This window comes from Arabidopsis lyrata (genome assembly GCF_000004255.2).
Source record: "Arabidopsis lyrata subsp. lyrata unplaced genomic scaffold ARALYscaffold_5, whole genome shotgun sequence".
Classification (NCBI taxonomy): Eukaryota; Viridiplantae; Streptophyta; class Magnoliopsida; order Brassicales; family Brassicaceae; genus Arabidopsis; species Arabidopsis lyrata.
This window is the reverse complement of record NW_003302551.1, coordinates 10,485,268-10,508,165: the sequence shown is the minus strand read 5'-3', so window position 1 is coordinate 10,508,165 and position 22,898 is coordinate 10,485,268. Positions and strand designations below refer to the sequence as shown.

The 22,898-nt window shown below is 36.0% G+C and overlaps 3 protein-coding genes across 3 annotated transcripts; 2 read left to right on the top strand and 1 right to left on the bottom strand.

Annotated features, from left to right (window-relative positions):
• The first annotated feature begins 775 nt into the window (after positions 1 to 775).
• LOC9313373 lies at positions 776 to 2,322 on the top strand. Its single transcript, XM_021024209.1, has 2 exons — positions 776 to 1,114; positions 1,206 to 2,322. The coding sequence occupies exons 1-2, from the start codon at positions 918 to 920 to the stop codon at positions 1,594 to 1,596; spliced, it is 588 nt and encodes a 195-aa protein (XP_020879868.1). The 5' UTR covers positions 776 to 917; the 3' UTR covers positions 1,597 to 2,322.
• Positions 2,323 to 13,320: 10,998 nt separating this feature from the next.
• On the top strand, positions 13,321 to 14,226 carry LOC110228701 (uncharacterized protein At3g43530-like). Its single transcript, XM_021026755.1, has 3 exons — positions 13,321 to 13,441; positions 13,521 to 13,679; positions 13,769 to 14,226. The coding sequence occupies exons 1-3, from the start codon at positions 13,349 to 13,351 to the stop codon at positions 14,216 to 14,218; spliced, it is 702 nt and encodes a 233-aa protein (XP_020882414.1). The 5' UTR covers positions 13,321 to 13,348; the 3' UTR covers positions 14,219 to 14,226.
• Positions 14,227 to 20,929: 6,703 nt separating this feature from the next.
• Positions 20,930 to 22,885, bottom strand: LOC9313369. The gene has a single exon (XM_021026488.1). The coding sequence runs from the start codon at positions 22,746 to 22,748 to the stop codon at positions 21,735 to 21,737; it is 1,014 nt and encodes a 337-aa protein (XP_020882147.1). The 5' UTR covers positions 22,749 to 22,885; the 3' UTR covers positions 20,930 to 21,734.
• Between the last annotated feature and the right edge of the window lie 13 nt (positions 22,886 to 22,898).

The window sequence follows — 22,898 nt, the reverse complement described above, 5'->3', positions numbered from 1 at the left end:
ATACCAATTAAACAAGCGGAGATCAAATTACTAGGAAAAAAATTCAGATAATGTTATCTCTTACTACTTTATTTTATCGCTTTTAAGTAATTCTATTCTATTTTTGGGTTTTTTTTTTTTTTTTTTTTTTGTCAACAGCTTTTAATTAAAAATTCAAAAGAACCAATCCTGAGGAACGTTGTTTACATATGTGATGTGATGCGGTTCGGTGCGAACTTTTCGCGCCAAATTATCCGCTTTTACATTTGCACTTCGAGGGATTAAAGATAAAGAGAAGCTTGAAAATTCCTGTTTGTCTCTTTGTAAATCTTCTAAATACACTGAGAAGGCCGGCCATTCGGTTGGGGAAGTATATTACTAGATAGCAGTAATAAGAAGTATATCACTTTGATATATGTTTATCAATCACAAAAACGATAAAAATTAGTGGTGCAGAAAATGATACCACCATTGTTTTCGTTATCTAATTTTTTCGTTATTATTTATCGATATTTTTCCGAAAAAAAATATTTACTTTTTTAATTGTTTTTATTTACCCCTGGTTTGTGGAGCCACAAAATTTGAAATGTGGTGGACTTTCTAAGAAAAATACAAACGTTTCTAGTGGGCCTCATAGATCCCATCCCGTAAATGGGCATAAGATTTGATGGGAAAACAAAAATGTTTAAATGATAGATAAATGCATAATTGCATATATCAAGGAAGGAGTGAGTTGGCTTAGGATAAGAGCTAAAATATTTCAATTCTTATCTTGTTCTCTCTTTGTAATAATAATAAAGATTTTTATATATTTATTTTCCTTTATGGAGAATACAAGAAGAGCACATAGAAACGGAAACAGAAACTCAAATCTATAAGATCTCATATCTTCTATTTCTCTATGGATTAACAAAGATTTTTCACCATTTCTGTGAAAAATGTTTAGGGTCATTGACAAGAGCGATCGGACTTTCACGGCGGATCAAGAATTTGCTTGCTTATCGTCGACGTCTTCGACTTTTGATTCGATCGGGAAGAACAGTGAGGACGATGAAGGTGGAGAGAATGAGATTGAGTCTGCTTACAAAGGTCCTCTTGATATGATGGAGTCTCTTGAAGAAGCCTTGCCCATCAAGTAAGTATAATTGTTTTTGTCTGATTGTTCTCTAGGGTTAATGTCTGAACATGGAACACGTTTTAGTGTCTGAATGTTGACTTCATTTTAGGAGAGGGATATCGAAGTTTTACAAAGGGAAGTCGAAGTCGTTCACGAGCTTATCGGAAACAGCATCTTTGCCGGTGAAGGATTTGACGAAACTGGAGAATCCTTATAGTCGCCGGCGGAGGAATCTTCTCAGTCACCGGATACGTAGTCGTGGTGGGATCTCAAAGAAACCGGTCAAGAGTGTTTTAGCGGTGGCCGTGATGGCGATACGTCAAAGAGAAGGAGACTCTTCTTCTTCCTCCGGTGATGATTCTCTTCCGCCTCCGGGGAAGTATCATAAGAATCTCCCGAGGCAGAGAAAGGGGTCTTTGGGTAATTGTGTTCCCGTTGTTGATTCGCCGCGGTGTTTTCAGACGGCGGTGGGTAGCAACATCCATAATATTATTTGCTAAATTTAATTACATCGATTTTTTGTTAGACCTTTTTTATTTATTTTCTTTCTGTTATTGAGGAATTATTTTGGAAATTTTACATTGATGTTACATCTCAAGCTTTAATTATATTAAGAAGAAAATTATTACTTTTGAATATATCACTTTTGTGTGTGAAAATTAACACTTTTTCTTTTTGTTATAGAGCTTCAACACTTTATCTCTTTTTTTTTTTTCCTATTCAAAATGGGTTTGAATTATTAACAAGTCATTTATAATACAAATGTAGTCAACATAATTAAATTATAGAAGTGCAGGTGCTGCCAAAAGCGTGTGCTCAATCCCCGACAGTTACGATTTCTTACCAAAAAATTCTCTAAACAAATGTTTATTATGTAGTCAACATAATGAAGTTTTTTTTTCATAAACTACATATAATTAAATGTAAAAAAAAAAAACCTCAATCACTAAGGAAAACAGAACGGACCCTACCAAACAAAAAAAAACGAAAACAGAACGGTTTACAATGTGTTATGATTTATGATTTTTTTTATAAAAAAAAAAAACTCAATCAGTAACAAAAAAAACTCAATCAGTAACGAAAAAAACTCAAATCAGACATATATACTTCCTTTTTTATGTTGGTTTTTGTTCTTAAGAATACTTTTATAGAGGAAATCAAAATGAAACATACTTTTATATGTTAAGATACATAATGAGGAAATAATTGAAATGAATTTGGTTGCTAATAATAAATACTCCATCTGTTTCATAAAGAGTGTCATTTTAGCATTTTTCACACAAATTAAGAAAAGTAAACAAATTTCATTTCTACCCTTTATTAATACACTAAATAATACCCTCTTTCTAATTAATAAGCTAAAATAGTAGGGACAAAAAAGAGAATTAGTCTTTAAAACTGCATTGAAAACACAAAACGACATTCTTTGTGAAACGAGATTAAAACCTTAAAACGACACTCTTTGTGAAACGGAGGGAGTAAAAAAAAGAAGAAGGTATAATCTATGTTGCATGGAAACGGAAACGGAAACGTGGAAGGGAAACGTTTCGGAAACGGGAAACGATTTTTTTCTAAAATTAGGGATTGGAAACGTTTTGGAAACGCATACACATATATAATATATGTATATATATATATATATATATATATAACATTAACATAAAACTATAAAAAAATGGTTTAATTAAACAATACAAGTCCAAAACATCAAATTTAAATAGGTTAACTAAACTTCTAAAAGAAAAAAGATTAAAAGGTTCAAGTTCAAATATTTAATTTAGACCAACATTTTCATTCTCATTTTCATTAGTTTCATCGTAGATCATATAAAGATGCCTCCAAATCTAGTTTGTCGATAAAAAGATCTTAAAACTCAGAGTTTTCTAAAATTAGTTATATGTATTATAAATCTTAATCTTTTCAACTTTTATTTATTAAATTTCCAAAGTCAATAAAAAGGATTTGTCGCGTTTCCATTTAGAAACGTGAGTTTCCATCGTGTTTCCAAACATAAATTTTTAGGAAACGCGTTTCCGTGACGTTTTTGGTGTTTCCGAAGAGTTTCCGTTTCCGAAACGTTTCGAAAACGGGAAACGGACCTCGAAGAGAGTTTCCATGCAACATAGGGTATAATTATAACTGTACCCCACATTATAATTTAATTTTTATAATTTTTGGTCTGAATGCTTGATGCTTGACAATGTTTCCATCTTCTTTAATTAATAAATCTGAAGTTTTTTACTGTCTTTGTGTTATGTTCTAAGCAGAAGCTTTTACATTTCAAGACAAAAGCGAGAAGGATGAGGATCGCAAGAAGGCCACCAAAGGAGCCACAAAGCCTGTGAATCCAATAGGGATCAAACCTGGTCAAGCTCTGGTCACAGTACAGAGACAAGGCAATGGCCATGATCAAGAATAGCAGAAGCAAGGAGAGGGTAAAGAAAAAGCTCAAGGGTTCGTCTTCAGGTTCTTGATCGTCGTCTGATGAACTATCTATGTAGAGCGGTGAGAGCACGGCTAGTACTGACAAGCTGATGGCCAAAAACTTCCTAGATAATGTAAACCTCGATCCTTCCATCAAGAATCGGGAGATCCTTGACTTCCAAATTCTTCTTCTTCTTGATTGTTTCTCAAGACTTAAATTTTTTACTCTGTATTTCTTGGGAAGGACGAGATTAAGTTTGCAAGAAATGAATTGAACTGAGAACTCAGGTGTTTGGTTTGGGAGAAAAGCTTTGTGTGAACAGCCCAGTTTGGTTTAAACACCAAATGTCTTGTAAATGAAGGATCAGAACCTGACTTTGGTTCAAACACCAAATGTCTTGTAAATGAAGGATCAGAACCTGACTTGTTTAGTGAGCATCTAATATATATTTCTGGTTAGCCACCCAACATTAACATAAATATTCTTTGGAATCAGATGTTTCTTCACTTTTTGTTTCTTTTAACATTTTCAATTTGTTCTGTTTAGTCTATAAGATTAATAAAGATATAGCAACTATTCTTCTTCTTTTTATGGCCACTGCTTTTCATTTTTAGCATGTGCTAATGTATGATCTAAACAACGAACTTTGTCCGTCATTTCGTTCCATGATTCGAGCCAAAGTAACACTAAGGGTTATATTGTACAAAACACATACAACATCAAGAATCGAGAGATCCTTGACTTCCAAAATCTTCTTGTTGTTTGGTTCTCAAGACTTTACAATTTTTACTCTGTATTTCTTGGGAAGGACGAGATTAAGTTTGCAAGAAATTGGCTGAGAACTCAGGTGTTTGGTTTGGGAGAAAAGCTTTGTGTGAATAGACCAGTTTGGTTCAAACACCAGATGTCTTGTAAATGAAGGATCAGAACCTGACCTGTTTAGTGAGAATCTAATATATATTTTTGGTTTGCCATCCGACATTAACATAACTATTCTTTGGAATCAGATGCTTCTTCACTTTTTGTTTCTTTTAACATTTTCATCTTATTCTTTAAGATTAATAAAAGATATAGCAACTCTTCTTCTAATGTATGATTGTTGGGGTCGGATTTTATCCCCTACTAAGACCGAGCCAAACTTCGATAAAACGTTATTCGGCTTGGGACGTTCCTTTGATCAGCTCGGGACGTCCCTTTGATCAGCTCGGAACTCCGTATCGTTCGGCTCGGGACTCCTCCTCAACCGGCTCGGAAGCAATTTTCCATCAGCTCGGGAATAATGACTCGTCGGCCCGGGTATTGAACTAATCGGTTCGGGCGCGACTTTGCTGGTTTGTTCGAGTACCCGAGCCCCGTCCATACGGGTACCCGAGCCAGTTCACCGCTCAGATTCCCGAGCCCGTCTGCAACTTAGCTGCCCGAGCCAGTCCGGCACCAAGACATCCGAGCCATCCGTTGTTTGGATGTCCCGGGGTCAAATCATTGGTTGCCCGAGGCAAGGACTTGGTGAAATATTCACCTTCGATACCACTTCTGGAATAAGACGTCATCATTTCCGATATACCCGGAAATGATAAGGGAGAATCTCGAAGGATCAACTCAAATCGAGAAAACTTCCAAAAAACCCCGAAGAATAAGGAAAGTATCCTAATCCGCGATATTCTAGCCGACTTCAAGATAAATGGAAATCTTCCGAGAATATCGCTGGAGAGGCGGTTTATCATCGCTATATAAAGAGACTCAAGGCTCTCACAACAGGGCAAGCAATATCGCTCTAGAATTTAGACTACACAAGGCTCTTAAGCAAAACACTTTTTCTTTTACGATCAGACTCTTGTACAATCAAAGCTATCTTTTTCTTAATAATATCAAGAACACCATCTTTGGTTTCGATCCGTTCTGTTGTTCTTTGAGAATTCGCGTTTATTGTATCCCTAAAATAAAACCCTAGATAAATCTTGATTGTGTTAGTTTCGACTTCCACAATGATCTAAACAACGAACTTTGTCCGTCATTTCGTTCCATGATTCGAGCCAAAGTAACACTAAGGGTTATATTGTACAAAACACATACAACATTGATCCAAAGTCGCCACATCCCAAATGGTAAGATGATAAGATCCAAATCATTAAAACTTGCTTGATTCTATCTTCGCGAGGTCAGACTTTCTTCGCGGATCAATATTTTCAAAAACCTTAACCGATTCCATATTCGCCTGAGAAAGAAATAACAAGGACCAATGAATTCTCCTGAAAATTCAAACGAATAGTTTCATTCATATTCTCATATCACTTATAAACAAAGAAGAAAACAGATAAGTATCACCATTGAAATGCATTTCAATTACTCAACAATAACATTTTCTCAATTACTCTGTTCAAGTTTAGTTGCATTCCAATTATTCACCAATAGAAACGACTTGGCTTGTATATATTGAGTCAATGTACATTTCAATTATTTAGTTTATGTGTATAATTGCAAATACATTTCAAGTGTAGATACCTTTTAGACCAGCAATATAGTCAATTGGAGACTAAATCATCAAACTTGAAAGGTGCTAAGACACATATGTTAAAAAGAAAACTTGCCATTGCACTTGGGATTTGACCATCGGTACCACCATTTGCTGATCACTACTACAACTGAAGCTGTAACACACATCAAAACGCTCCACATGAAGTTCATTTTTTATGTGGCTTTCTAATGTGAAGAGCTACTACTTCAGATCTTTGAAGACTCCTAAATTGAGGAGAACGGGCTGTACAACCAAGTCTATACAAGTAAAAAAGAAGTGAAAAGAGAAAAATACCTCTCCAAAACAATTTTTGTGAAAAACTATATACATAGAATTTATTAATACATCTTATTAAAAACAGAATCCAATAAACTAAATTAAATTAAGAAGAACTAAAATTAACTTATTTATATTGAAAGTATAAATATAATCTCCACTAAAATGATTTAACAATGATATTGAAACATACGTTATTGAAAACAAATTTATTCAAAATCAAATCAAATAATTTCAGAATTATTCAATTTATATTAAATAGCTTATAAAGTCAATTATTCTAACCAATAAAACCCTTATGAAGCCTATTTGATAAAAGAGGTTAATTACTAATAATTTAAGTTTAAATTAATTTTAATTACTATTACTAAACCCGCAGCCTCCTCATGCTCTTCTAGGTCAACCCTGCCAGCTGCTATATGGAAAGCTGCTAAATGGCTTTTCGGGTCACATTTCTCATCGTAAGTCGGCAAATTGATTTGCGAGGTGAATGGAGTACGCCTCATTTCTTCGATCAACATGTCGATATCAGAAGCCGAACTGGTGGCCTCATGGAACTTTGACTATATTTCTCTTAGCTCAATGCGGACTTTCTCGTAATCAGCTGAAGGTGCAAAAGGGATATGGTCACTCCCACCTCGCTCGAGCTCTTCCCCATCTTGGACATCGTCATTTCCGAGCCCATCTAGGTTCTCTTGTCGGGGATGAACTCTGGTTCTCCTCCTTGGTCTCTGGCTGTTGGTGTCTCGTTGGCTGCAAGAGTTATGCCGACACGCGAATTAGGATAACTAAGTAGTCCTCGCTTGACTCTCTGGTTTGTTCTTGCACTCAAAGATTCCACATGAGCAGAAACAAATTTTGATTTTCAAAAAGAGTTACCTAGGCTGCTTGCAGATCAGCTACAAAAGTCTCTAAATTTTTGGACTTCCCGGACATGGTAGTCACCAAGTAAGTTAACGTTTTAAGGGGATCGACAATTGTTTGATCGGCCATGATGACTTGTTCGTGCCTTGAAACTTCTGAACGGCTTGAGAACTTAGCGTTCGCATAGACAACGCCAAAATATGGATGTCGGATTCGCACACTTAAGTATTTGTATATTATTCGTGGGTTAAAATCTCAAGATCAAGAGTACAAGAAAAATACGTACAGAAAATATATAGTATGATAATGTATGCAAAGTATAAAGAGAAACTAGTATGGTATTGATAATGTCGCAAGATTTCGATGTTTCCCTTTGGTCTATGAGACTATATATTTATACACGATGATATACATTAATTACCTAATTAATGTAATAATTCTCATTAAATGTGTCTTTTTTTATTTTATCATCAATGTGTAACGTTTTGTTTGAACCATTTATAGTCTTTGTTGGGCCTACGGGTACTCGGCCTACCTCCCAAGTCCCAACTCATAACTCTTTCTTCACCGGGTTTAAAATATCCGAGCTCTTCATTCACTTTACTTGGAATCTCCGAGCTCTTTGGTTCGTTCAACGTTAGTCTGATGTCTCAGCTCGAGAATTCATCTGTTGACTTTTATTAGGTTGATTTAGTGTCCAATATCAATCTTCGAGTGAGATCGAACTGGGAGTTCGGAATCCGACACCAACACTCTCTAATATCAATCCACGTAAAGGAATTTCCGAAATTGATAAGAGAGCTTGACATTCTTAGATATGTGTGGTCATTTCAATAAGGCGGGTTACATGCTAGTTCCTATGTTTCAAGATATTAGTCAAGTCTCCTTTCTCCAATGTACCTTATACTGGAAATTCGATGAAAAATCTCTCCTCCGTTGATCCACCTCCATTAATCCTGAAGCTCTGAAGCATTAAAAGTGCCATAATACATTTGTGGCAAAAAGTATAAGCATTTGCAAGTTGCGTTTTTAACTCAAGAAAAGTTAAAGGCATGAAAATATTGTACTGGCATGGAGAGAAAAATCTCAATGAAAATTGGTCATAAGCTAGACTATCCGGAGATTATAAGTTCAGCTTGAAAACGGTATCGTACCACTGTTTTAAAGTAAAATTATTAACCCCACTCTTCCTTTATGAGAAATCACTACATACCACGATGCCACTCATCAAATATCAAACATAATGCCACTCATGAGGTTAGATAAAGTCACATTTCTCAAAATTGTGACTAAAGATTTTCATTAATGCAAATCCTACATAACTATATCAAATGAGACAACTTGTATTTTGGTAAATTCTAATTGCCTCACTATTTAGATTCTTGAATATATGTTGTAACTGCACAATATCAAGAAGAATTTACATATTTATACTTGTAAAATTTATGTAGTTCAACTTTTGTACAACTTTTTTAACTACCACAACTTCTAAAGTGTTTTTTCTATCATTTTTGTACAACTGTTTTAACCATCACAACTTCTTAAGTGTTTTATGTCATGTCTAGTCTTTTTCTTAATTAATCCAGTGATTTTTGGTCGTCATTATCTTCTCTGATTATTATAATATATTTTAATTAAAAACAAACTTTAATGGAGTTTTACAAAAATAATCAATTATGATTTTGCAATTTTTTGGAGTGGCATATGTGGATTTGCCATTTTCAAGGTGATGAAAATACAATTTAATATGTATTTTATCCGTTATGTTTGGGTTTAGTCGGTTTCTACTTGTTCTTAGGGTGTAGTATTTGTTATAAAGTACGTATTTTATAAATAAAGTTCTTCAATTACATTATTTTAGGGAAAAAGAACTTTAGTGAGTCCTCATATCTTATATACCTTGTGTCTCTCGTTTTGTTCACATTAGTAACAATGGATAGCTAATCTGTTTTGTATTGTTTTTTTTTTAACAAAACCAGATTCCAAAGATGCCACGTCAACCATCAAATCGTCTATAATGAAATTGCTTTCCGCATATTTTGTTGAGCGTGTCCCTTCTAAATGGTAACCGAGGAATCTGGCTGAATCCGGCTGAATTGCTGAATCTGGCTGAATGTTTAGTGATTTTTAGCTGAATCTGGCTGAATTTTTACATTTTCAAATGGTAACCGCTGAATCTAACTGAATTTTTTTGTGCTTTTCAGCGGAATCTGTCGAAATAATTAAGACTTTAACTGAAATATCGTCAAATAATTACGAATATTAATAGAATAACTAAAGAAAAATATCTAAATAAAATAGATAAAATTATCTAATAGTCTAATTAACTCTTATACCAATAAATAAATACTAGAATTAATACCTTTTTAGCAAAATTGAGTTGTTCTTCCAAATCTAATTTTTGAACTATTAAAAAGATATAATTAATTAATAGAAAGCTTTGTCAAAGTTTTATTGAAAAATTAATTTAAAAATAAACATGATAATATAGTATAGATTATCTTATTGATTTTTCATTGTTCTCTAGTAGTTTAAAGCCTTAATATGATTAGGATGATTAACAATTTTTTTTAATTTGATATTTTAAATATTATTTTAGCATAAGTATGAGTTATTTTTGCAAAAAATTGGAAAATTATATTTAAGTATCTAAAATTTATTAAATTATCTAAAATTATCTATAGATATCTGAACATAAATATGTCTCTTGTCTATTCTGGTAATGATTTTATGTGTATGAATTATTCATATATCGTATTTGTATGATCTAACTTATTTTAAAATATAAATTTGATGTGTAATTTTTAATAGCCAAAAATATTTTAATTCGAGTTGTGAATCGCTACAATCCAAATTTTTATCTGAAATGAACATACTATGTATCTGTTGATGTTGGAAAAACTGTTGAATCTGGCTGAATTTAGTTTAATGCAAATGGTAACTGCGGAATTGCTGAATCTGGCTGAATCTGGCTGAATATTTTTTTTATGTTACCATTTACACTCATGTACTCACCACGAAAATTATTAAAGAATCTCCTGAGTTTGTGGAGCAAGCGGTTCTCAGAGAAACAACTCCTACAGATCTAATCGGGTTTTCTTCTGATTTCAGCAAATTAGATCAGGAGTTTTATCGTGTTAATTATGCAGAATTCATCAAGTGCTTGAGACAAAAATTCATGGAAGAAAATAAGAGAGGCAACCTAGATTTTGACAAAATCATCACTCTAGCTCAAAAGGATAAGATGGAAGCGGTAATCACTGATAAACTTGGGGATGAGTCATGCAAGATTTTCAGATTTTTATCAAAGGAACAAACATTTCTTCAGGATTATGAGATCAAGTCTGCAATGGGGATTGGAAAAGATCTTCAAGATGATTTGATGACATTGTGGTGTGAAGGCTTTTTGACCATCCAGAAAGAGATGGTCACGACTGTCGACTTCCCTGTTCTCTATTGGAATATTGACTTTAGGAAGGTGAGAAGGAACGTCTATTATCTTGAGCAGCGTTTTACTAAAGAGATTTTCGTGGAGAAAAATATATGGCACGGGTATGAAAACTTTGTATCTCTTAAGTTCAAACTGCTCATATATATGTGCTTTATATGTGTGACGTTTGACTGAAATATTTGTGGGCTCAATTAAGATCACAAACCTTAGAGTTAAAAGCATTTATTTCCTAGCTGATCATGCTACAAGAGATCTTTTCCAAAATTTGGCTTATTATTGTCCCCTACATCTTTCAACTCACTCTCGTAAGTAAAAAAAGCTTGGTATATATGCCTAGGTTCATTCAAGATATGATGGTGGCTTCCTTATGTTCCTTTCCTGCATTTTTTAAAAATAATTTTGTTAAGAAAGTCTTCCCTTCATTTTTTTTGTTTAATTGTTTGTTTGGTTAAGAAAGTCTTTTCTTCATTTGCTTACACCGTTTAGATTACTTTAGTCATAGTCTCATAATCTCAACATCAACAATTTTACTGACAATCTTTGTTTGTTGTATATTTCCTCATGCTTGATATATATTTTTTGCGATTACATAAGTAATAGAAAATTTCTAAATATTATTAATTGAAAAGGATCACACCTAGCCACCATCATCATGCATTTTATAAAGAAAAACTTATAAACTAAAGCTAAATCGTTGGAAACCTATATTAAACAAACAGATGAAATAGAAAAACCTACCTATAGATCAGAATCAAATTTCAGATATATATATTATATTAAACGTCTAGATTCACTCACTATAATCTCTCGGTGCTTCAATTGAAACAATGGCTGGAAAGGCACTTTCTGGGGATAAATAGGCTGGAATGCCACTCTTCTATTTTATTTTTATTATACGAATTAAATGTAAAGAGATTTAAATCGAGTATTATGAAAAGACCAAAAAACCAAGTCAATATCCAACGTTAGACCCGTTTCTATATATTTGATCCAAGCCCAATTTTTGAAACTGATTATTGCGATCGAAAGCCCATCCCACCAAGCCCAACAGAGAGATAAGACAAAACAAAAAAACGAAACGGTAACTGTTTCGTTTTCCTTTTCTCTCATTCCCGACTCTTCTTCTCCGAAAAAAGAGAAAAACCCTAACTTTTCCGATTTAACATATTCTTCTCCAATTTCTCTCCAATTTCTTCGATTTCTTCTCGTTTATCTCTGTCGCAGTCGACATTTTGCACCGCCGTTGAAATTCTGGGGAATTTTGGTATGGCTCGTGTTAAAGACGCCTTAGGTGAATATGAATCTACGGCGGCGCATCCGATAGAACCAGTAGATTCAAGTACCGTGGTCGACCCTACAGAAGAAACCGGAGATCCAAGAGAACCAGAAGATGCTGAACCTGGAAGTGAAACCGTCGGGATGCAAACTGATCCGACAGAGGAAGCAGCAGTTGATGCTTCCGAGAGTCAACCTGGAAACAAAACCGTCGAGTTGGAAAGGGATGATGCTGAAGGACAAGTAGCAGTTGATGATTCCGATATTCAACTTGGAAAAGAGAGTCCGATAGAACCGAGTACTGAAGCAGTAGAGGCTGCAGAGAAGGAACTCGTTGATGCATCAGAGGAAGAGGAAGAGACCGTTACTGCTCAGGTATAATGGTATTCAAGGTACAACTAGTTCAACTAGTGAATTAGGTTGTCTTTGAATATAAGTATATATACTTTTCATGCTGGTTCTTGGTATAATTGAATCGGAGAATATATAGGTTTGAATTTATGTGTCTTGATATAACTAGTTCAACCTCTCCCGATTATATATTTGTTTGAATTGTGTGTTTTGATATAAGTAGTTTAACAACTTAAACTTAGCGATTGGGTTTTGAATATGCAGGATACATATGAGGAAGAGGATGATGCTGCTGGTGAAGAGGATGAGCATGGTGATGTTGGTACTGGTAAAGATGGTATAGAGGCTGAAGAGGATGTTGGTATAGAGGAGGAGGCTGCTGCTAAAGATGGTATAGAGGAGGAGGCTGCTGAAGCTAGTAAGGACATTTCTGTTATAACAGCTGATGATGATTCTGGTAATGATGATGATGAAGATGATTCCCAGCCACTGCCGCCAGAGAATATGTGCTTAGATAGTTCAGAATACACCAAAGGGTGTAAAATAGGAACTAGGTGTAATGTGACTGAGACATTGAATTTGATAGAGAGAGAGTTTAAAGACGAGGCAATATGGATTACAAGTCACTCTCAGTTCAAGCATGTATTCCACATGCCTAGGGAGCCAAACCACATGACTCAAGGCATGTGGATGCTTATGCTGCGCACAGTTGACACAGATCTTGAGAGGGAGTGCTGGTTTGTGGTTAATAGAGTACCTATTAGGTACTCCATCAAAGAGCATGCGTTGCTAACTGGGTTTAATTGCTAGGAATACCCGGAGAAGCATGAGGAAATGGGGAATTTGAAGTTTGTGAAGAGAATCTTCAAAAGGACTGAGAAGATAAAGACATCTGATATATTAGTTAAGTTGAAGGAGAAGAAGAGTTGGAAAGGAGCTGATAAGAAGAAGTTAGTACTCTTGTATTTCCTATGCAAGGTACTAAAAGCAAGCTCAAAAAGTGATGGAAACATAGAATCATTTCTCTTAAGGATTGTTGATGATTTGGATGCATGTGAGACATATCCATGGGACAGGTATTCATTCTCAGAATGTATGAAAGGGATCAGGAATATGATGAAGAATTTGAATGGGTCTGTCAAACCTAAAGCTCAACCTAGCTTTAGTGGATTCATTGTACCTCTGGAGGTAATCCTTTGTTTTTGATGTCTGAGTATTTGAAGTTGTATATATGGTTTTATGATATTAACTGTGTGTTTTTTTGTAGATTCTGGCTTATGAGTCTATTCCACATCTTGGACTGAAATATAGAGTACTTGTACGTGCAGCAAATGACTGTCCAAGGATGTGCAAGCACAAGTTTAAAGAATCTGCCATGAAAGGTATCCCTTTGGAAGAAATATATCAAGAGCTTGGGACTAGCAAGGTTAGAGTTTCTGTCTTCATTTGATTATTTGGTTTGTGTCATGTATTTGATAAAGAGTTTAAGTTAAATGTATGTATGTGTATTCACAGGATATTGAGAGCATCTTGGTACCAGACCAATATGAGAAATCTCTGTTGGCTGGAATCATTGAAGATAATGTTGATGATGGCCTAGGGCAGATTGATATCATTGTTGACAGTTGGAGAGAGCGTCTAGTAGAAAAGAAGAAAAAGATATGGTGGGAAGGAATGTACCAGCTGGACCAGGCGTCCCGAGAGATTGGTAATAAGTTTCTTGAGAATGAAGACCCTGAGCAAGAACCCCCTGAGCAAGAAGTCCCTGAGAAAGAGAGTTCTGATATTGCTAAAGTTGTTGCATCTCTTGCCTCACTAACAGAGGTGGTGAACAATGGCTTTCATGCCATTGAGGAGAAGTTTAGGGACATGGAGATTAGAGTGAAGACTCTTGAAGTGTCTGTGGCAGCTCAGGGATATCATAGTCCGGTGTTTCCGCCATATGGGTCGCCTCTGGAAACATAATATAGGACAAGAACTGATTTTGAGGGTGGGCAGCCGAGTCAAACCATGGAATTAGTTTTGTATAATCTCATTTCTCCAACTGTTCCGGAACAAGGTGAGTGTAGAAGTTTCTTGGTTATTTATTGAACTTTTAAAGTGGACTAATAAACTGTTTTCTTTGTACATTGTATGAAGGTGATGAGGAGGAGGAAAAGAATGAGGATGAGAAAAAGAATGAGGAAGAGATGAAAGGAAAAGAGAAGAAGAAGGGCAAGAAGACAAAGAAGAAGAAGCAGCAAGAGGGTGGACCTGTAATAGCAACCGGACAGAAGCGAACAAGGGCAGCTTCCCAACATATTAAGACACCATTTGTGGAAGTGCAGCCGAAGAGAAGGAGAAAGAAGTAATGATTGTCTGGTGTTGTTGTCTGGTGGGAAAAACCTTAACATTATTTTGTTTTTTGAACAAGTTTGTGTTTGGTACTATTAGGATTATTTTGTTAAATACTTAATATTATATTTTGGTAATTTGAAACTATTTAAGTGATAGTACAAAGTATTAGGTACAAGTGTGTATGGTACAACTAGGTATTCATGGTACAACTGTCTGGTATACATGGTACAACTGCCTGGTATTCACGGTACAACTGCCTGGTATACATGGTACAACTTCTTAGGTATTCCTGGTACAACTGTCTGGTATACATGGTACACTGCCTGGTATACGTGGTACAACTGCCTGGTACAACTACCTGGTATACATGGTACAACTTCCTAGGTATTCCTGGTACAACTGTCTGGTATACATGGTACAACTGCCTGGTATAAATGGTACAACTGCCTGGTACAACTACCTGGTATTCACGGTACAACTGTCTGGTATTCACGGTACAGCTGTTTGTGAATTTGGTGAAAACATAGACCAAATCAATAGAATAAAACATACAATTTTTGAAACGTTTAGGCAATTTTAGTTAATTAGTCTACATAGGGAAATGAGAAACTTTAGAAGTCTACCAATATTAAGAGAAATACATAATCATACAACAACTACCACTTAGCTAGCAAATCCCTCAGCTTGCTAATCTCCGTTTCTTTCTCCTCCAAACGCTTCTCAAGATCATCGAGTTGAGCACGCATAATTCGAACAGACTCGCGAAGTGACTCCAACATTGGATTTTGGTAAGCGTGGTGGATTTTCTTTCTGGGTTTCAAATTTGTTATGCACAACACTAAACTTCTCATTAACCGCATCATCCCACCACTTTTGAAGGTGTTCTCCACCATCCTAAGCATAAGCATCAATCATCAATCATAAGAAAAACGAATTCATCATCAACAATAATTACAAAAAATTCATCATACCTCATAATTTGGACATTTGTATTTCTTTTTTCCTTGATTATTGCCAGTGGTACACACAACAAGCTTAACGTAGGTTCCATAGAAACACTATCTCGGAATACCCCAATTACCGTCAGCTCTTGCCCAACTCATATCCTCACTCGGTTCCGATTCTGAACTTTGAGTATAGCAGATCGGCATTGTCACTGCAGAAAATCAAGATGAATCTGAAATTTATGAATCCGAATCGACTAACCCTATATCTATGAATTACAAATAAAAAAACGGACTAGGAATTAGAAATCAAATAAGAAAACCCTAGATCTATGATTTAGAAATCAAATAAGAAAACCCTAGATCTAGGAATTAGAAATCAATTAAGAAAACCCTAGATCTATGATTTAGAAATCAAATAAGAAAACCCTAGATCTAGAAATTAGAAATCAATTAACCACCAACCTTGTTAGAAAGCAGTTGTTCGCCGGAATGTACGCTCTCGCCGCCGGAAATTTTAGAAAAAAAAAGCTCTGGGTTTTCTTCGCAAATGAAAGAGAGAGAGAGGCTCGAGAGTTAAAGTAAGAGAGAGAAGATATTTAAGGTAAGAGAAGACTTCGAAAACCCTAGATCTATCTTCCTTTTCTTTTTTAAAAAATATTTAAAAACAAAAATTCTTTTAATAAAAAATGAGTTTGGCGGCTGTACTTATTTAATAGTGGGACCCATGATGGCTGAATATACTCATAGTTGTCCAGTTGTACTACGAGCAACATAGTTGGACTTTTAACACTTTTTCTTGTTTGCAATTGGACTAGTATTTAAATAATTAAATATAAGTTGGATAACTGATTTCTCTGAATTATTTGGCATATCCAAGGTTTACATAATATTATACTTACCAAATAATTGTTTTCACATCTTTCACTATGATTTAGGTTATCTTATAGTAAGTATCCCTTATACTAGAAGGGGTTGTTTGTGTGAGAACATCATTTTCCTTAGATTTTTGTAAAAGTTGTATTCAAATGTTTAAATTTTCTTTAAAAGTTAATTATATTATGATTATATAATATAATTATTCTTTTATTTCATTATTTTTATAAAAATTGTTGTTTTATAATACTATCGTAGCTGTACAAGTTGTACAAGTTGAACCAGTTCAATAGTTAATGCAAAACTTATGGAACATATTGAAACTTACTTGTAATAGCTGAACTCAGTATATAAACGAATACAAATACAACTTAAAACAAACATACATATTCTTAGCTGAACTCAGTTGAACCAGCTGAATTGTTAATGCACAAATGAGACACAGACATGTTCTTAGCTGAACCCAGTTGAACTAGCTGAATTGTTAATGCACATGCGAGAAATACAAGTAAAACATAGAAACTCAAGTTAACCATTCTCATCATTGGGAGGGGGCTGCAACCAACTCTCCAAGTTAATGCCAGGCCGTGCCTTGTTTTGGGTCCTCTTTCGTCGCTTTTCCCCGGTGGATGGAAACCGGGTTTCTTGATTTCTACCTTTCTTGGTTTGTAATCCGGCGGTTTTGTGATCTTCTCCTCGTAGTCAGCTGGGAAAGTCCATTGAGACTCATGCGGCACAACGTAAATCGTTTTGTAATATGCCAATGCCCACGTCTCGATCAAGTAATATGTCAAACAAAGACCATATACGCTTACTTCCGTTGTTCTCCATTCATTCCGACAATGCTTAATGGCTGCGGCTATACCATGGATGCAAGGGTCCTTGTCTATATCAAAACACCTACAAGTACAAGATTTCATATCCAAGTCCACCAAATATGTTAAACCATCAACTCCAATTACGCTATATTCGCGTCGGTAGCTGTTAAGCTCAGTGACCATCAACTTCGCAGCTATAGGACATCGGATATCTAATATATTCTCCACATCATGCACCACCTGCGTTGTGTTCGATGCATTGGCAGAATCTTTTCGATGTTTGTTGAACCATTCGGAAAACTTCTCCAATATCGCATCAATCATCGGTAATAGATGGTACTTCCTTAAACACAACATTCATTGACTCTGCGGAGTTGCTAGTATCTATGTTGTACTTGTCTCCCTCAGCATGACTCCTAGCCCATTTTTCAACCCCAATAGAATTATCCAGATATTCAGCAGCTCTAGGATACCTTCTCCTAAAATCACCATACTGAATGTTGAACTCGGTCTTAGTATATACATGAGCGCATTCCTTGAATTTTTCAACACCTATGTCCTTGTCCCCAGTCAAATTTGGCCTAAGGTTTTGGGACAAATGTCATATACAATGACCATGTGATGCGTTTGGAAACACATCCATCACTCCCTTGATGATGCTTTGATGTCTGTCGCTTATGAAAACTAAACCATCTTCATCTGGTACTACCTTTCTCAACATTCCAAAAAACCAATTCCAACTAGCATGATTCTCACTATCAATTACACCAAACGCAATGGGGTAATGGTGACGATTAGGATCCTGAGCTGTTGCAATAACTAACATCCCACCATATACAGTTTTTAGAAAAGTTGCATCAATCACTAACACTTTCTTCATTACCTTAAAACCTTCAATGCTTGCTCCTAAAGCGATAAATAAGTACTTGAACCTCTCTTCTGCATCCAATTCCACTTCCGTTACTGTCCCAGGATTCACCTCTCTCAACATGTGGAGATAAGCATACAACATTGTGTAGCAAACTTCAGGGTTCCCACGCATATCACTAACATGTTGTTTTTTCCCTCTCAAGGCGGTGGAGTAGGAACAATCCAAACCAAGTCTTCCTTTAACAAGAGTCATGATGGTTTTAGGATCCGGTGTTTTCAATTGACCACGGAAGTCGCCATGCAAAACACTTGCTACTAATCGTGGTGTGCCTTTTTGTTTAAAATATCTAGTACTCTCCTCACACCTAGAGCATGTATGCATGTTTTTGTGAACTCTTACACTCCAAAAATCAGATTTCTTTATTCTAGCAACTCTTAAATACCATTCACAACCCATGAAAGCTTGACTGCATTCAATCATAAGTTGCACCGGGTCCGACTTCACATATCTCACACCAAACAACTCGGCCTTTGCAGCTCTATTAACCAAATCCCATACTGCCTCCTTAGAAGGAAATTCTTGATCTTTTTCCAAAACCAAACCATCTTCCCATTCTTTAACTGTTTCCTCACTTGGTTGTAAAGGTCGTGAAAGCTCAACATATTCATGCCTAACATCATTCTCACAATCTTCATTTACACCATTCTCTATCATGAGCTGTTCAATAATCGGTTCATTAACTATAGCAGGCTCTTTCTCTTGTTCTGATCCTTCACCCCATCTAAAAGTACTCAAGTTTGCTTGATTATTTACATCATCAGTCTTTACATCATCAGCCCTTACATCATTGGCAACCACTTCCCCATAATATAAACCGCATGAACTTCTTCTCTCTACTCTTGGTACTAGCTCCACCATCTGATTACTTTCAAGATTGCATAACTCCACATGCAAAACTGGTCTAAATCCCTCTTTATCCAATGATGTTAAGAATATACAAACATTCTCATCATCTAAAATATAAGACTCTCTCCCTCATTTACATATCATGTAACTCAATTTCATCTTCCTTCTCTCTCCGTCTATAGCAATCTTCTTACAGATCTTATCTACTAACACCGGATATGTTATTCTCTCCAAAGATGTTGTCTTAAACATTATAGCATATAGTGAATTGTTGCAATTCCACTCATGCTCTTCTGAATAGTACCCTCCATAGTCAAAATATATGTTTGTGTGGATCTTCTTCTTCATCACACTGCAGATAGAACAAAATAAATCACTAATTTCGATACAGCACTTGTAACAGTTATACCAATTGTACCAGTCGAACTACACTATCATATATGTACCAGTTGTATTATTCAATTTCAGTTGTACCATTACCTTCTGCAACAAACGATACAAAGGAGGAGCTACATTCTAATTTCCCTCAGATTCAACACGATTGAACTCATAAATCCTACTATCTAGAGATTTCTACATCTACCATTGCCAAACTCTACCATTGCAAATACCTACACTTCTAAGAACTTACTTGCTTCAATCGAGATCCAAGAATGGAGGGGAAGAAAGAAGACGCTGCGACGGAGGTGGCGACAGCCGGCGAAATGGATGACTCAACCAAAACAGAGGAGGAGCGTTTCGGGAGTAGACGAGCTGAAAAGTAACAATGGCGGAGAAAAGTAAAGCTGTTGCGCCAGAAATGTCAGTCACTTTCTCGAGCTCTCAGCTCCGGGGAGAAGCTTCAACAATGTCGGGGGAGAGATGACACAGATGCTCTTCGAGATTGGATCGAGAATTCATTTCTCGATTTCAATTTTTCTTTTTCCCTTTTTAAAATTAATTCAATTAAAGGATATTCAATTCATTAAGGGTAAAAATGTATTATCCTATTGAGAGGTGGCATGCAGACTCCAAAATGGCAGGCGTGATTACAATTTCCGGTTCAGTGGCAAACGAGCCTCTGCCTCGCTTCAATTAGCAAAAGGAGGCTGGCACGCTGCCGTTTTCATCATATCGGTAACACTCTCACTGATTTGGATACATTTTCTTTCAAATTTCGAACGATCATTTCAATGTACCTAAGTAATTTCTGTCGAGTCTTTAGAGAAGTTGATACTCTACATGTATGTGATTAATTCATTAATCTTTGCAGTTGTGGAGATGGCCGAGACATTTGCGTTCTACGGTCGTGCAAGCAACCTAATAACGTTTCTATCAAACGAGCTTGGCCAGTCCACGACCACCGCAGCCAAAACACATCAACACATGGATCGGTGTTTCTTGCATGTTCCCCATTCTCGGGACGTTTCTAGCCGACTCTATCCTAGGCCGCTTCAAAACCGTTCTCTTGACTTCTTTCATCTATCTCTTGGTCTATATATCGTTACCAAGCATAAACCTTGACTCATTTTTCAAGATCTCAAACTGAAACTAGGACTAGTCGGTGATGGTATTGTATGTGATGGCGGTTGGAGAAGGAGGGCATAAACCATGCGTCACGACCTTCGCAGCTGACCTGTTTGGAGAGGCCAATCCGGAAGAGATTAAAGCATCAAAGACATCTTTCTCTTCAATTATTGGTATATGGCCATCGTCCTCGCTTCTTCCGTAGCTGTTCTTCCCTCATCTTCATTCAGGTCTTTTACTTTTCAATTTTCTCTTAACATTAACTATATTTTTGTTGGTGTAGGAGAATTAGCTTTAGTAAGATATATATTCATATGCTGGTTTCAATAATTAATCACGTTAGCGTTAATGAATCAATGAGACAGAACTGAAACAAACTTTGAAACGCGTGTTGATACCTACTGGTTCCTGTAAGCTTCGAAATTGAACTCTGAAAAATGTTGATTTTGAGATTCACAAATTCACAAAATCCAAATTCACTGACACAGAACTTACGAAACAAAAAACTAGTAGCGAGGCAAAATTGATTTCAAGAACAGAGAATGTTGGAGAGTTTTCACTCACAAAGACTAACAGAGACAAAGAGAGATCATCAACTCTACAAGATCAATATCGCATCCATTACGTGTGCCACGTTGAAACAACAAATCAACAAGTGTGTATATGGACGCTTTTTTCACTTGAAATACAAAATGCGTTATCTTTGAATATCTTAGCTAGTAACAAAGTCAATGGACCCTAATGTTCCAACTTCCTCCTTACACTAATCTACAACATACAAGAAGTTATGAAACTTATTGTTGCCAAATTTACAAATTCTTCTAGTTTGGCCAAAAAATCAAACCATCCCTAGCCACTGCAACATTATTCTTTTCAACACAAATGTCTACTCAAGATTGCATCAAAACCATAAAAAGCAAACATTTCAACAAGAACGGCAAGAGAAGACAAGGCAATGTATAGCTTAATCAATCGATCTCAACAAATCAAAACGAATATGAGATATATAATCAAAATTGTAGAATAAACAGAAATTTTCACCATCAAGAAACTCTGTTTCGACGACACAAAATCTGATAATTCGAAGATTAAAAACAATAAACAACATGAATCTAGAGATCGTTACACACAACAAAATAAATGGTAATTACCTAATGAACAGATCAAGTTAGAGTTTTAAGATAGATTAATACCCTAATTAACTTGGCTTAATAGAGAACTAACTAAAACAGGGGCCATTCGAATTCTTCTTCTTCGCTTAAGAATTCACTGATATCGATCATAAACTCGTCTTCTTCGTTGGTTGAGGATCGATCTTGAAGAGGAACCTCAAGGTTGTTGTCGTTAAGAAGACCAAACACGTTGTCCTCATCTTTAAGTAGGTTTTCCCAAAAGCTCTGATCTTCAATGAGCATCGATTGTGTTTGTGTTTCTTGGGCTACACTCATTCCGTTATTCTCCTCCCCTGTTTCACATAAGCAGTTAACAAATCCAGGATCTTCATTCACCAAGTAACGAGATTGATCACATAATGACTCGCCAACAGAGAAGATAGGGTTTTGATCATAACAAGTAACTTGTGACGAAGGCTCGCCACATAACTTGTCAAGGGAGGAGTAAGAGTTCTGATCAAAAGAAACAATGTGTGAGGAATACGGAGAAGAGGTGCTAGGGTTTTGACCTAAATCAGAAGCAATTTGAGAAGAAGAAGAAGAAGAAGAAGACCCACCATTATTGAATATCTCGTCGGTGTTAGGGTTTTGATCGGATTTCGAAAGAAATTGTGATTTTTCTTTCTTCTCAAGACAATCCAACAGATGCTTCTTCGTTCTCATCATACGATCTTCAATGATACTTAACTCAGAGAGATCGTCACAATAAAGGTAGAGATCAGGGTCTTCCCACCAAAACCCTAACTTGGATTGAGGGTTAATAATATTGGGAGGAGACTTGGCGTTGAGGTAACAATCAACAATTTCAGAGGCAGGAGAGTAGCCGGAGAAGGAGTAAACAATGTCGGAGTTCTCGTCCGGAGAGGTTACGAAGACGGCGATGTTGGCTCCGGAGAGAAGACAAAGATCAGCGGCTTTGGAGAAGAGTGTAGGACGGCGTTTGCTGCAAGCCACCGATCGTTGTTGTTTAGTGAAGCGTTTCTGAATTTCAATCTTTCTCTTTGTTCCTCTTTTCCTCATCGTGCAGTCAGATACCTTCGACGGCATTATTAGGGTTTTTTCCATTTTTCTTACAGAGAAAATAAGAGAGATAATGGAAACGTGAAAAGAGAGAGAAAGAGTGAAAAAAGAGTAGAGGCAAGGCACAACATATATAGAGATTACAAATCCTAATGTCTTTTCCTTTTTTACTATGTCTTTTCCTTTTTTTTCTTC

What these genes read in the sequence shown, in the direction of transcription:
- LOC9313373 (XM_021024209.1), top strand. Translation starts at nt 918, where the DNA reads ATGTTTAGGGTCATTGACAAGAGCGATCGGACTTTCACGGCGGATCAA. An exon ending in GAAGAAGCCTTGCCCATCAA is followed by an intron (nt 1,115 to 1,205) that starts GTAAGTATAATT and finishes ACTTCATTTTAG; the next exon opens with GAGAGGGATATCGAAGTTTT.
- LOC110228701 (XM_021026755.1), top strand. Translation starts at nt 13,349, where the DNA reads ATGAAAGGGATCAGGAATATGATGAAGAATTTGAATGGGTCTGTCAAA. An exon ending in GATTCATTGTACCTCTGGAG is followed by an intron (nt 13,442 to 13,520) that starts GTAATCCTTTGT and finishes GTTTTTTTGTAG; the next exon opens with ATTCTGGCTTATGAGTCTAT. An exon ending in AAGAGCTTGGGACTAGCAAG is followed by an intron (nt 13,680 to 13,768) that starts GTTAGAGTTTCT and finishes GTGTATTCACAG; the next exon opens with GATATTGAGAGCATCTTGGT.
- LOC9313369 (XM_021026488.1), bottom strand. Translation starts at nt 22,748, where the DNA reads ATGGAAAAAACCCTAATAATGCCGTCGAAGGTATCTGACTGCACGATG.